The following is a 15,149-nucleotide window of genomic DNA, read 5'->3' as shown; positions in this document are numbered from 1 at the left end:
ATTATATCTTAGGATAAAAAATTATAATGATGTAGTCAAATATTGGTACAGTTGCCCAGAGGCAATGTGAAAACTTAAGTGGACAAGGACCTGAGAAACCTGTTCTAAGCTGGCCTTGCTTTGAGTAGAGGGATTGGACCTCCAGAGAGCCCTCTGAACCTAAATTATTCTGTAATTATATGAACAAAAACCAAACAAAATTATCTTTCTTGTAGATCTCAAAGACGACGCACGCTGCAGTTCACTAAGATGAAAGCTTATCAAAAATGTGTCTGAGTCAAAGCTCCACAGCTGGAAAGTGACAAAAAAAGCCGAAACCCCAACCCAATAATAATTTTATTTCTTCTAAAATCCTAAAGGGCACTGGATGCAAAAGAAAATTTTCAAAGCAACACCAGCAGTCCATGGCAGAAGCAGGAGAATACAGCAGGACAGGACAAGCCGGGACTCTTGAAATTGTTAGAATGGCCTAAGAAATCTGATCTCAGTCATCATTTACAAACTCAAGCTAGTAACCTCTAATTTTACTACTGTTACTTAAAATAACATTTTCTTCCTTTGCATCTCTCCTCTGAATAAATTGCACGCAAATTCATACTGATTAACAAACATAATAAGAAAAAGGAAAAGCTCTAAAATACTAGGGGAAAACAATACAATTTATTTTGATCTAAAGCAGTTCATCTCCCCTGCCCCCTTTTTGGTAAAAGCTCAGGAGCTTTATACTCTGCACACCAAGATGGCAGTATCAGTTAAATTCTGCTATAGTATAAACTTTCTGACCTCCACCATGTTGAGGCACTGCTATTTATACTTCTGCATCAATTCCATATATTCAAGACATATTAAAAGACACCAAGTCCATAAACTCTTCTGACCCTTTTCTGCTGCTTAGCTCATTAATGCTGAAAGCTATTAATTTAACAAATGAGTGGGTGATTACCTCTTGAAGAACCCTCTTCATTTTCAGAAGCAATGTCTTTACAGCTGTGCAATCTTGCAGCATCAATCTGAAGGGCAAAGATTCAATGCCTCCACCTTCTTCCAGACCAGTAAAAGGCCACTCCACAGATGGGCTGCCAGCCAGCTGGCTAACACGAGGGTACCTGGCTTCTCCTTGGTCTACCTCCTTCGACAGCTTCAGAGATAGGTTCCTTACAAGAGAAAACAGAATGATCAACCCTGAAATATGAAAAAGAACTCAATAATTTTTGACTTTTAGTTCCTTTGAGTTTAAATACACATTACGCATTCACTTTCTGAGCCTTCTAGCATGAATGGCCTTTATGATGTACATATGGCCATATGGTGTTAGCAATGAAATATGCATTTATATGTATAACATTTTCTACAGGAATTGAAGCCCATGTTCTATCCCACGCCCTTCAAAAGAAATCCATGTTCTTAAAACTAAATATCCTATGGGCAAAACTGCTATGGGTTTATTTTATTTCAGTTCAGCTTTATGAAAAAAATAAATCTATCATTCAGTTTCAAAAGCTAAATCACGTTTTTTCCATATGCTTTGACTTAGAACTCAAAAAGAAAAGAAAACCACCAAAGGAAATACTCCCTTCAGGGCTGGCCCAGTGACATAAGATGAACTTGCTATTCTATAAAACAGAATTTGAAATTTAATTAATCTGTACTCACTCTAAAGTTTAGTTACCATTGAAGCTATTTAAGCAGAATATGAAACAAAACAACATTAAGTTGTGGCTGAGAATCCATTAAAGACAATAGAAAGATTCGGAAAGATTTTGATGGACTTTGGAGGTAACGGAATACCATTATTTTGCTGCATACATACTATCTTCCTTTAATATCAGGGCAAGATAAGATCTATAAGACTTTGCCATGTTGGAGCAAGTCCAGCAAAGACCAACAAGACAGCGAGGGTGCTGGAGCGCATAATAAATGAAAAGGCTAGGAGAGCCACCTTTGCTCAGTCTTCCAAAGAGAAGGCGAAGGCAATCTCACTGCTGACCAGAACAACGTCACCACTGGAAGGGTGCGAAGATAATGGAGCCAGGCTATCCTTAGGGATGCCGGCAATAGGATGAAAGGCAATAGATAGAAGCTAGAATACAGGAAATTGTGACCAAATATAAGAACTTTATTTACTTACTTATTACCACGAGGGTGGTCAAACAAAGGAACAGGGGCTCAGAGATGTTATGGGACACCCGTCCTTGGAGATATTCACAACATGAAGCATCAAGCCCTTAAGTAACTTGCTCTAATTGGACCTACTTTGAGCCAGGGCTTGGAAAAGAGACCTTCAGAGCTCCCTTCCCACCTGTGTGATTCTATGATCCAGAGGTCATAGATTCAATCAGCCAAAATCAGCCACAATCAGGCAAAAAATTAATAGTAGAAAAATAATTTAGAGATTACTTGACATTTTGATGGAACAGAATATAACTAAAAACACTAAGGATTTTCTGGCATGAAAGCATTCACAACTTTAATGTTGCACCTATTTTCTCTTCAACGAACAGGGAAAAAGAACAAATCTGAATGGAGAATAAATCTGAGAATGTGTCTGAACTGTGCAATAGTGGTATATTAATTACTACTAAATTACAAAAGTGTTGTAACAGCAATGCATAACATCCGTGTTCATACTAAATTAATTCACTACAATTAAAGATGTTAGCATAAGTGGTGAAGAAAATGACAATTATTATTCATTTAATGTATAGTTCCAATTTTCTGTTCCATTTGAATTTTCATGCAACACAAAACTGATTCTGAATTTTAAGCGTGGCCATATTTTGGAAGGACAAAAAATATTTTTTCACATGAAATTTTCTTTAGTTAACTTTGGTTTCATAGGAACCACATACAAAAAGGGATTAATGTGATTTCTCAAGACTAGCAATTCCCAGTGCCATAGTAACAAATTGGAAATGAGGCTACTAGAATTATCTTTTATGGATGGTTCATTTTTATATTTTGCAAGCTATGTAATGTGCAGTAGGGACGTGTTAGATCAAAAAATGCACCATGGAGACCACGGATATGGATAGATACTTATGATGGCCAATGAAACTAAAATTTTCTAATCCAGGCTTTTCGAGACTCATGTAAAGCAATTACATTAGTCTGTTTTATTTTTTAAATACATTGAAATAACTTTACTACTAGAATATTTTGTGTCCTTTAAAATAATAGTCTGAGGTGGATGGTAAAGGTGCTTTTGACTGAAGGTATTAAGCCACTGCTGATTCATAGCCTTTATTAAAGAAGCCTCAGGTATAAATCATGCAAAGAAAAAACAACTTTTAACTGAAGTTTCATAACATAGGCCACTTTTAAGGTTTTATAAAAGAAGCCACATTCAAACTATTGGAATCTACACTTGAGTAAGATTTATGTAGGCAGAAAAGCACATTATTTAATTTGAATAAGATGAAACAACAAGGTCCTCTTTTTTCCTGTCCAGTGCCTGCCGGCTGGGAGACTAATCATTCCTTAGCATATTCTGCATGTTCACTTGTGAGTTCCACTGAAGTTTCATCTTCCTCATGCTCCTGAAGAGGCATCTTATGTGGGTAATATCCTGACACTAAGAAAGGACCAACTTAAGATGTAATGCCTCGCAGAAGGAGTCATTTACAGCACATATCAGGGTGAAGAACCTGACATCAACAGCAATACCCTGCTGCTCCAGTGATGAGGAAGCAAGCAGTACTCTCGAAGAACTATCATTGTCTCTTACATGGAGGAGACACAGTGTTTATGTATAAGCTATAAGTGTACTGGAAATACAGCAAATCTTAATTTCAACTGAAGAAAATACCTCCAATGACTTCAGTGGGCTTTATGTTGACATCACACTGCTCAACACACAAAATTACTGTCTTTTCAAATACAGAACCTTGTACTAAAGTATGAAAAGCACCATAATAACCCATTATCACTCATGGTCATAATAGTTCAAAATCTAACCCAATTACTACTGGAAAATGGTGACTCGAGTTGGTATACAGTGAGCATTCAGATCATATAGTACCTCTGAACTATCTGAAAGGAATATAGCTGATCTGTGACAGAAAAAAACCTCTTCACTGTCTGATACAACTCCTACTCGCTGCAGGAAAAAGCCCATTTTAATTTCATTCCGGAACTGATATTTCATCAAGTACATTATTAACAATGTCCAGGTGGTCTATTACAGTATTATTATGGTAATCCACTGCACTTCATCTCAAAGCAGCGGTAGAGATTTAGCAAGAAAAAGAAAAAAGTTCTTACTAAAATTAGAAGTTTCTCCTTACTAGTAAAACATCTTTTTACCTCTGAAGTTGGAGAATGGACTGGTTCCTCGACTGGTAGTGGAGGAGATCACCAGCCCCCTCCACCTTCCAAAGATGCATTTATTGTAATAAAAATATTTCACAGGCAAATGTTATCTGTGACAAACTTCTGAAAATGTGGATAAAAGCCTCAAAACGTCTATTTTAATGGCCAACGACAATGTACGTCATTTAAATGACTATTAATTCTATAATATTATCAACATAAAATATTTTAGAAAAGTAATTTGGTCAGTTTGAAATATATGGCTCCTGTCTGAGCTCTAAATTTGCCTGACATACACACACACGTAGGCTATGTCCCTACTTTAATAAAACCATACCCGAATATGTTCCTGGGCACGGGAAGTCAGTCAGTGTTAAAGCACTTCTGAAATGGCTTCACCCAACCCAGCTATCACTCTTTCAAACAATTCCCTGGCATAGTTTGGTTGGCAGTACAGTCAAATTGGATGGGATCGCTCGATTCTGCAGGATGTCAGCGATGCAGATGTGCACTAAAGAACCATCCCATGTAGATGTCATCTCAAATCTCTGAGCATGGCTATGGAGCCATGAAGCTCCAAGCTTGAGATTTGTAACCCAGCCAGACTCCTAGGCAAGAGAAAAGCCAGCCTGTTTTGAAAGGTCTGAGATGAACTGTGGATGCAGTGGCAACTCACAGCTTAGAAGACTGGCAGGAAGCTGCTCTTAATTCTCTCCCAGGTATTAAAGACTTCTCTTCCCAGATAACAAGTGGTTCTCACATTCTGTTTGATGAAGATCAGACGAAGTCTGACAAATGACATACTTAAAACTCTACCCAGTCCTTTATATCAATGTCACAGGGGAAACAGTAATTCAAGTTGCTCAAGTGGTGTCGACCTGTGGAATACTTACTATACAGCTGCATGTTACATCTAAGGGGACCACAAATGACAACAGAGAAAAGCAAGCTGTCAGTAGAATTACTGTCACCGTAAGGTCTGAAAATCCACAGAAAATACATTACAAATTTGTAATATATTAAATAGGATGAAAACCTGTGCAACTTGATGGTACTTTGGGCCTGCTGCTTGTTTCTGTTGTATCTGGACATATCTACTGAACACCATGAATATATTTCCTCATTTCTAATGGATACAAAAAACCAGAAGCTACAATATCCACATTTAACAAAATGGTAGTGCCATTAAGACAGAGTTCTATTTCAAAAGCATTCTTTATTGAAATAGTGAGATAGCACTAAAATAATCAATCAGTGACTTTTAGCATTTTAATAGCCTCCATAAATCCAATGCAACTGCACGTTAACTAACTGGGGAAGAGAGACAATTGTGTAGCTTCTTTCAAAGCTCCTTTCCGTTAAGAAGGTAGAACAAGAACAACTTTATTATTCCAAAGCATCTTTAAAGGGGTTTTTTGTTGGGTGTTTTTTTTTTCTCTCTCCAGTAAAAGAAGAAGAAAAAAAAAAGACCCAAAGATTCACAACTTGAGCTAGTTTGACTTATTCTTCCCTTCTTACTAATCCTCAGATCAATGACTTGAAGAGCTTATGGTAATTTGAACTTCACTCACATAAAGATCCCCAGATTATGTAGAGTTTAATCTTCTTAGTTTTCATCAGCAGTGCTCAAGACATTGCTATAGCAGAATTAGCCTAAACTAATCAATTGGTCCCACAGAGTCTGCACTTCTTGATACCAGCTTAACAGAAGAGAACCCATGTAACACTGTGAGCATCAGGACGGCTCTGCAAGCAGAGTAAAAGACCACAGCCTCTGTGGGAAGAGCTGAATATACCTTCTTTCCTCCCAGAGGGCTTATCTTCTAAAGCAGGGCCTTCGAAAAAGCCTTAAATGACTTATTTTCGGTGTTTGAGTGTACAACTGTTATGTGTATATGTTCACATATAAGTACATCATGTGTGCATATACACACACATATAGATTTTTATATATAGTTATAAAATTCATACACACAGTCACAGATAAACACATATAAATTTGATCTTCATAAATATTTCAGCAAAAATACTTCTCTTATTTGTTCATAACTTGGCCCACTAGGAAACATATGTCCTTTTACATTAGAAAAATGTTATTAGCTCCATACAGAGGTTATATCCTGAAATCCTTTTTCATACAAAACTAGATAGCCTTCAATTCACGCTTTTTTCTCCCATCTAGAATTTTCATTTTTTCTTACCAACAGCAAATAGATGAAAGGGTTCCTCTTTGCTAAAAGTCACTAGTTACTATTTTGAGAAAGGTCTTTCAGTTGGACTATATACGACACATAAGAGCAATTACTTCTGATTTTTAGAGAAAAATCTGCGTACCTCAAAGACTTCCAAAATTCAGTTCAAAGCACTCTGTGGCTCTCTTACAATGATATACATTACAGTCAAGGCCTACAATCATCCCAGACTGAATCTTAATCTCAGAGTAATCTCTTACTAATCTCAGTAAGAGACATGTTCTATCCCAAACAGTTTACAACTGAAATGTATAGACACCTTTTGGAAAGAAGGAAAAAAAAAGAAAGAAAAAAAGGCCTTTCCCCATATTTAGCAGAAGTGAGGCATAGACCTTTAAAAGCATGTTCCTAAATGTTCTGATGGGTATATCAAATAATGTACTGCTAGGAGCCTAGATATTGTCAAGATCTGGTCAAGAAGGATAAAAATTGCCAGACTCCTCACTCAGTTCTGAAAATGCTGAGAAGATAAAAAGGTAACCAGAACATAAACACTTGGCTAATTATCCATATTAGCATTCTTTGGCATCGAAATTTATACTTCTCACTGTCTCACACAATTTCTCAACGTTACTTCTGTTCTAACAGAGAATGCTTCAGAAGTTACAGGGACAACATCTCAGAATATTAAACTGCACTGTGTCATAAGGTACATATTGTTTGACATTGTACAGCTTTTAGAACTACATATCATTTATTGGTACTCTGATGCTATGATTTTTCAAGGTCAGCCTTTTAGAAAAATGATGTTCGGTATCTGTCACTATCAAACTATGCACCCACACACAAATGTGCACACAAACTCTAATGGCTCGTGCTGCTATAAGTTAAGAGACTGTCAGCCTTTTCCATTAGAACTTGTTTTCTTTCAAAGGTTTATATCACAGTCATAAAGACTTCCTTTGGGCTAGAACCTGGTGATCATGAAATATGGAATCAAATTAAAAAAAAAAAAAGGAAAAAAGCCTTCAGTTTTTCAGCTGCTGGTAACGTACAGCTGATATGGGCATGTCAAGCATTTCTTTCCTTTCTCTAAATTCTATAAGAATAAAGAGCTCTGTGTATATCCCCTGATTTAGCACACAAAAACACAACACTCGAGATTTCAGTCCTTTTCTTCCTCCTGGAATCTACTAGGAAAATTTAAATGTGATACAAATAAGATAATGTAACACCATGCAGTAAATGGATAACATCCAAAAAAATAGTTACTTGGAAGAGACCAGTGGGACTTACTCAATTTCAAGTACTAACAGTACAGTTATAAATAAAGCATTACAGACAAACCAGGAAAAGTAAATGAGGCTGGCCGGGCATTGAGAGTTTGGCAGAGTTTGAGTCTTTTTTTTTTTTTTTAAATTCTTTTTCTCCAAAAATTCAACAGGGTATCATTCTTGAAATTATTTTACAACTGGTACACAAAATATAAATTGCAGCTTAATTATTCACAAAAGCAAGCAGTAATTCGCATTACATCTCTGGTTGGGATATAAACAAAAGAAGGCTAACCTTTTATTTGGACAATGGATAAATCCACCTGCAGGCATTGCAGCCTTTGTAAACACTACATACTTCTGACTGGACACTGCCTCAACACAGATAAAAGCTAAAGGCACTTGGTGTCCTCTCCAAATGCACTCCACAGAGCTGACCAACTCAGCTGACTCAGGACTAGAAGAACAAAATTTGGATCTAATCTATTAAAGACAACAGGCATTCAAGCATGCCCAGCAAACTTGATAGTATTGGGGGAAAAGGAGAAATATAAATCTGTTTTGCCACTGCCACCTTCTAGATCAAAACAACATTTCTCCTCACCTTTGCTCTCTGCTCTAAATGCTTGAGTCTTGCTTTTAGAAATTGTGCAAATGGAATATAAAACTGTCAAGTTTTTACAAGGTTAAAAAGATTTAAAAAAAAAAAAGCTCAAAAAAAATCACGATAAATAGTGGATTTGATGACTGCCTTCCAAGAAGCACAAGAATTGTCAGATACTTCCTACTACAGGTCAGCATTTTTTGCTACCAAAGCTTCTCGAAATTCTGGTCAAAATTATGTATATTTTATTAAAAAAAAAAAGAAAGAAAAAAGAAAAAAAAAGTATTTGCTGTGCCCAGGAAGAAGCTGCAGAACTGTTAGTATAGGCTTCAGTGGGAAGATAGGTATGTTAACACGTAAGATTAAATCCACTAAAAGTCAAAAAGATAGCAGGGTTTGCAACGAATATTTGCTTAGCACCTAGCAGAATTTACAGACATGAGTTAGACAGGTAAGATGGACTTCCAATGAAACCAGAAAATTAAGTGGAAAATTCATATACTTTATAAAGGACACAAACCACTCCAAGTCCTGTGTGACTTGTTTTTTAAATATTTGGGAAGCACCTAACCACATTACTCCCGCGTAAACCAAGATATTGTCTTTTGATGAAGCTATTAAGCATTAAGAACACTTTTGTGAAGCAAGCAGGCAATTCATTACAACTTGTGTAGGCTGAGAGGTCCATTCAAGATGCGTAACAGTCAGTGTTAAAGGTCTAATAAATATTTACTAGAACACCCAAAGAGGAGCACTTTCAGCACTCTGCTTGCTTTCCTTACATCCCAACCCCTACCCGCCTTCGTCCTGGGCAGGTGATTCAGGGAAATCTTTCTGGATTGAGTCCAATTACAGAAATGTCCTGGCTTCCAACCATGCCAGGGCGTGAGAACAGATATGGACATCTAAATAATCATCCTATAGGTTATCGTGCTGTACTTACACACATCCCTCCACTAGCAAAAATGCACACGCCTACAGGACTAGATGGCAGCCAGAATGCCAGGGACTAGAAGAGAGAGGACTAAAAACACCATCAGAGCTGAGCAGTTAGAGTTAAGGGATGCCCTGTACAACAATTAGGTAGTTAAAACTCCGTGAGTGTTCAGAAAATTCCAACTAGTAATCCTAAACTTATCATTACCTCTGTACATTTTCACATAGTAAAATATATAATCATTAATATAATATAATCAGCAAAATAATCAGTAATTACAAATACAGCTTTCTGAGTGAAGATAATGTTCAATACTCTTTAATGGAATGAACACAATGGACCTTCATTTTAGTGAAAGTATATGCTTAAACAAGCGTGTCCCTTCTCATTGCCCTCTAACAGTTTAAGAATAATGAGTAGAAAAGAGTTGTATTTAAATTCAGAGGACACCTTCCACCTACTTTATGTAGGGAATTTGATTAATATGTCAGGAAGAAACTGCAACTTTAAAATCTATCCTATTTCATTATCACATAAAATAGTTGGAACCTAATGTTATTGTTAAAAGAGCTTTTATGTTAAATCCTCTTTTATGACCAATAAATGAAAGCACGTAATGGCTTTAGGGACATAATTTATAAAGAAATCCAGAACACGCGTGTTACTATATATCCATTCTTAAAAGACAGCAAACTACTAGAGGTTTTTTAATGCTTAAATTGAACCCCTCTATAAGGTTTTCAGGAAACACTATGGAATTAATCCTTTACAAAATTTCCAATTCCACTGACAAACATATGAACAGTCACAGTGACTTCAAAAGCCTGATCTAAACAAATGTAACAAAACAACACGAGAAATCCAGCACCAATGCTAATTCAATACACCAGTCATTTAGTGAAGTTTGCTGATAAAAAACTTGATGCTTTTCCTGGCACAGTGGTTACAAATAGTGTGTTTTCTTGCTAGCTGAGTATGTGCGCACATGTGTCTATGTGTGCATGTATATACATATATTTGTTTGATATTTTCAAGGAGACTCATAGAATATCCTGAGTTGGAAGGGACACATGAGGATCATCAAGTTCAACTCCTGGCTCCACGCAAAGCAACCTAAAAGTTAAACCATGTATCTAGAGAAGTTGTTGAACTTATAAAAAAGAGCAGTGTTTAAAGCAAGAAGTGAGAATGAAATCGTCAGTCCATTCACTGATGTGAAATCTGTTGTTTCATGATTAACAGTTCCTGGCAGACTTAGACGCGAAATAATATGTATTTTTCCCCACAGTTAAAAAATATACACTTTCTGGGCTCCAGCCAAAATTAACCGTAAATGAAGTGTACAGAACAGAAGAAATAAAGAACCTTCCTTTCAGAGTAACTGCATAAAAGCTATCCAAGAACTGTAGCTCTAGCACTTTGAGCTACACCGTTAGCTGAATCTTGTCTATGAAGAGTGCCAGGTACCAATGTGAAATAAATAGTTCACATCCAGATGCACGTCATCTTAAAACAAACATGAGAACCAAGAGCTTCACAAGCACAAAGACGTCCCAGGAACCACTCACCTTCAAGAGGCTCAAAGCCTCCCCTGAACGCTGCACAGCTCAACACATCAACTTACAAAAACTGCCATTGGCATAAATAGAGGCCAATAACTTATTAAGAACAAATTCCCAGTTATATGGGGATGAAAGCTTGTAAGTTGTGGGGCCCTTTGGGTGTTATCTCTTTGTGAGCCTGCTCTCAAGCCACCGGAGGACTTGTTATTCATTCAGACAGGCTTCACTTACAAGGCAGGTGTTGCAATGTGTGCACTCGGATTTTAATTAGTGAAATTAAACCCCTCCAGAAGTACATGCTCGATTTTTTAAACAAAGGCATTAGAGACCAAACAAAAAGAAAGCAATAAACCAATTAATGTCTGAATTAACCTAATTGCTTTGTTCTTACATGACATAATCAATCACTAAGTGCCACAGCAGAAACATGTTATTTTATCATATGGTGAATCTAGCCCACCTAGAGGAGATGTCTCTGCCTTTGCCAGAACGGTCTTCAATGCTTTTCTTTTTGATTGCAAACAACTCATTAAAAAATAATCAGAATATTTAGTTTAATTTGACTAAAGCACTGCAGTAGTGTTTCCGTATTGCCCTCTTATAGAAGAAAAAATTCCTCCTCCCTCTTTTCCACCGTAATGTGACCTGCTATGAAAAAGTAAATCTAAAAAACTGTCAAACTGAGGCCAGAGGCAGATGAGAGATGTTTGGTTTGGTTGACTGTGAAGGACCAAAGCTCAGATGCCTGAATCATATTTAAACCTCTCTAAATATTTATTTGTACACCAGCACACAGAAGGAAGTAGCATGCTAAAACTTCAATACTAGCACCGTGTGTTGCTTACAATATTTTTGTGTTGATGCAGAAGTGCTTACAAACCGCGTCCCATCAGAAGCTTCATTCTCTCTACAATGCCTCATCTCTCTCTTTGCTTCCAGGACATTAGGTCCTCTGCCTTTTAACTTTGTTTTTTAGATCGTCACATTAAAATTAAATGTTTGTTTCAGTTGTTTACTCTCTGGTTGCTGCATTCTCTACTTTGGGGACTCTGCTTGAATTACCTGAATATTTGGAGTTACCGTAATTGCTTCTAGTTTGGAATGCCAGGCTTGTTTAAGGTTGAGAAGAACATGAAGACTAGTATTGTGCAAAACTGCAAGTTTAGAAAAGATGCATGTCACTGAGAACATATGGCCCATGATTCGCATTTAATGTCTGATGTCTGAATTCTTCTGCACTCCACATATTCGAATTTTAAGCAGTAAATAACAGTAATATTCACAACACAATTTCTTGTAACTTAACAGTACTGTTATAACTTGTACCATTAATTTATTTAAGGTTGCAACAAATATGATAATGAAAAAACACACTTGTAAATGTTCCTTTGAGGAAGTTATTAAATATTTAGTAAGATTATTAATTTATAATAGATTTCATAGCATTTCTTCTGTGAAACATTAAATGTACATTACATAATAGAGTAGTTAATACTTTTAGTTACTAATTTTGCAAAGTCTTTTCAGGAGAGCATTAATAACATGCAGCCCTAATAACTGCTGGAGTATGTGTTAAAACTTGCTGTCCAAAGCTCCATCTAGACTGAGATTAAAACTGAACTTGCAAACTCATTTATTTTCAAGGCACTTAGCAATACCGCTCCAGCTTTTGGGATAAGTTGATTTTTTTTAAAATAAAAGCTGCACAAAACGTCAATTTCTGGCCTGCATTGTTGCCAGATACAGCTTGAAATCTTGATCTAAGCACACCCAATAGATTTTGAAAGCAGAAGAGAAAGAGCTCAAAAGATATGCCTGTGCACATATAGACATTGTACAATCTTTGAAGTTTAGTATCGCTTGACTTATGACTCTGAATCTTCTGAGTTGCTAATGCGAGGCCATCCTCCCACCTTTGCTTTCAGGGACCAGAAATCCATCAGCCACTTGCATTAGCATACATATTACTGGCCAGGCTGTCACTCTCTAAATCTGACAAACAAAACCTTAGGAACACTTTAGGGTGTGCATGCACTGACAGGGAAGATGCCACACAACTACACATCGGACACTGGCAGAAGAGAAAAGAAGAGAAAAAGAGAAGATTAATTAGGAGAGCGTAACAGAAGGATGAACAAGAAATTTGCCTGCTATTACCAGAATGTTTGTCTTTTTTTTCTTCTTTTTTCCTTGAGTGGGTGGTGGGTTGGGTTTTTTTGTGTCTTTTTTTTTTTTTTAAAAAAAACAACTTTGTTTTCTTATGCATTTGAACAAGCAATAAGACATTTTGAGAACAACTTCAATAAAAAGAGAAGCAGACAACATACCTAGGAAATAAAGAGGCTTTCTCTAGACCTGTAATTAGACATCTAATTAGTCTGGAGTGTCTCAGCTTTAAGACTAACGTCACAACTTCAATATAATATACAACAGAACAGACTGTGTTCAGAGGTGCTCTCTGTGGGTCATTTGGGCGGGTGTCCTTCTTAAGGCTTGCACAGAGGTGTGAATACCCCTCTCCCGGAGCCATACCTCTGTTTCCAGCATGGGCCTATGTGAATGCTATCTCATCTTCTCTTTTGTGCACACTGAAGCGTACTTGACATTTAAAAAAAGATAACACTGGCTGGTAGCAAAGGGGAAGATTCCTATTCATACTAAGCCGAATAAACACCGATCACTATCTTTGCCCAATTGTCTTCTAAACGAAGCCCAGAATGCAAATACTGCTCTGTCCAAAGATGGTAAAAATGATAAAAGTCTTCCTCTCCTCTGTGACATCTCCCAGGAGACACAATATCATTCTGGTGAATACAGTGAAGGGCACTGGTCAAAAAGGGATAAAGTTCATTTTTTCTGACAGGACTGACAAATATATATTTGACAAATATGCACTGGTTTTTACTTGCTTTGTGAGGAGTTGATGGAGAAAGATGAGCCAGATACCAAATTACCTCTTAAAAAAATCCTGATGTCACAAAACCATAGGGAAGCTAGCAGCATTCACTTAAATCCACAGTTCTTAGGCCCCAAAAATCGAAATGTCATGCCTTTGAGTCTGCATCTAGCCATTTATGGAGATTTTTACCACCTAACTAAAAACTTCCTTTATTGATTAAAATAGCAAGTTGATGTAAAGCATGGTGAAAGCTTCGGACAGAGAAGAGGGCACTAAAGACCTGTGGGCATGCAGAATGCATATTTTTAGTTGTTTCTTTGAGTGGCCAGGAATTGTTCACATTCCTCCCATGCAATATAGAGGAGTAGGGATATCTGTCCTTGGAATTTTTGATTCCATCTCACTTCTTTGGTCTCCTAATATCCCTTCCCCCACAGTCTGTGTACCTGCATCTCCCACACTTTAACACCTGGCAGCAAACTCTCAAAACTACTATAGAGGTGTTTCCACAAAGGAAGATTGTATCCCTATATGCACCCCTAACAAGGCACTACCTTTCTTCTCCTGGAAGGCGTCATGCAGCCAGCATAATAAATTGAGGTTATTAAGCACAGTCAAGCTAAATTGAAAACAGGCTGATTTAGAAGATCCTTTGACTAGTACAAGGGTTCCAACTAAACTCCAAGCATAATCTGTAAGTTTTCCTCCTTCTCAATAGAACCACTGTCTATCTTTTGCTGAAATTAATTTTCAGCTTGGCCAGGGTCACATGGCAAAACATAATGTTTGCCAGCAAAATCTGGCAGCAGACAATTAAATAAATAAGTTTTCCCTTAGAGGCATTTTTATTAGTTCTAGAAGCAGCATTTTGAAATTTTAGTATCATCCATCAGACAAAACGAACCCTGATGGGCTGCAGCCTGCATTTTTTTTACACAACATCATTTGTCAAGCTTTTTCTTTAATTTTCAAGAACAAATGCAATGTTGGAAAAAAGGAAACAGAAATTCCTAGATCAGAGCACAGTTTAAGCAAAAATCTCCTCTAATTACTTTATAAGTCCTGTAATATTACAAATTATTTTTAGAAAACAGAAAATACAGTAAGAACTCATTAACCTAATGCAGATGGTTCCTCCTTCATCCCATCACTTCTGAATAAAGCCCTTCACAGGAATAACTAAGAGATAAATGAAGCAACTCATTTAAATGAAGGCAAAAACTGTCAGACAATTAATGCCTTTATCCATGTGTCAGAAAACATGGAAGACCCAATCCAAACTACTGGACCTCTGATTTGCACTTGCAAATCTCTCAGAAATGCATGGTGAAAGGTATGAGATCTTTACTCTTGCTCCTCAGGATAAGCCATTA

General features: G+C 36.9%; 1 protein-coding gene across 7 annotated transcripts in view; it reads right to left on the bottom strand.

The window, feature by feature from the left end:
* Positions 1-15,149, bottom strand: part of CCSER1 (coiled-coil serine rich protein 1) — a 712,872-nt gene that overhangs the window by 430,083 nt on the left and 267,640 nt on the right. For all 7 annotated transcript variants that reach the window (XR_008577013.1, XM_054824857.1, XM_054824859.1 and 4 more), the window contains exon 6: positions 944-1,154. Coding sequence is in view for 6 of the 7 variants with exons in the window: in XM_054824857.1 (XP_054680832.1) it covers positions 944-1,154 (211 nt within the window). In the remaining variant the exon portion in view is untranslated. The remainder of the gene's footprint in view (positions 1-943; positions 1,155-15,149) is intronic.

This window comes from Grus americana, chromosome 4, assembly GCF_028858705.1.
Source record: "Grus americana isolate bGruAme1 chromosome 4, bGruAme1.mat, whole genome shotgun sequence".
Classification (NCBI taxonomy): domain Eukaryota; kingdom Metazoa; phylum Chordata; class Aves; order Gruiformes; family Gruidae; genus Grus; species Grus americana.
This window is presented reverse-complemented; position numbering and strand designations above follow the sequence as displayed.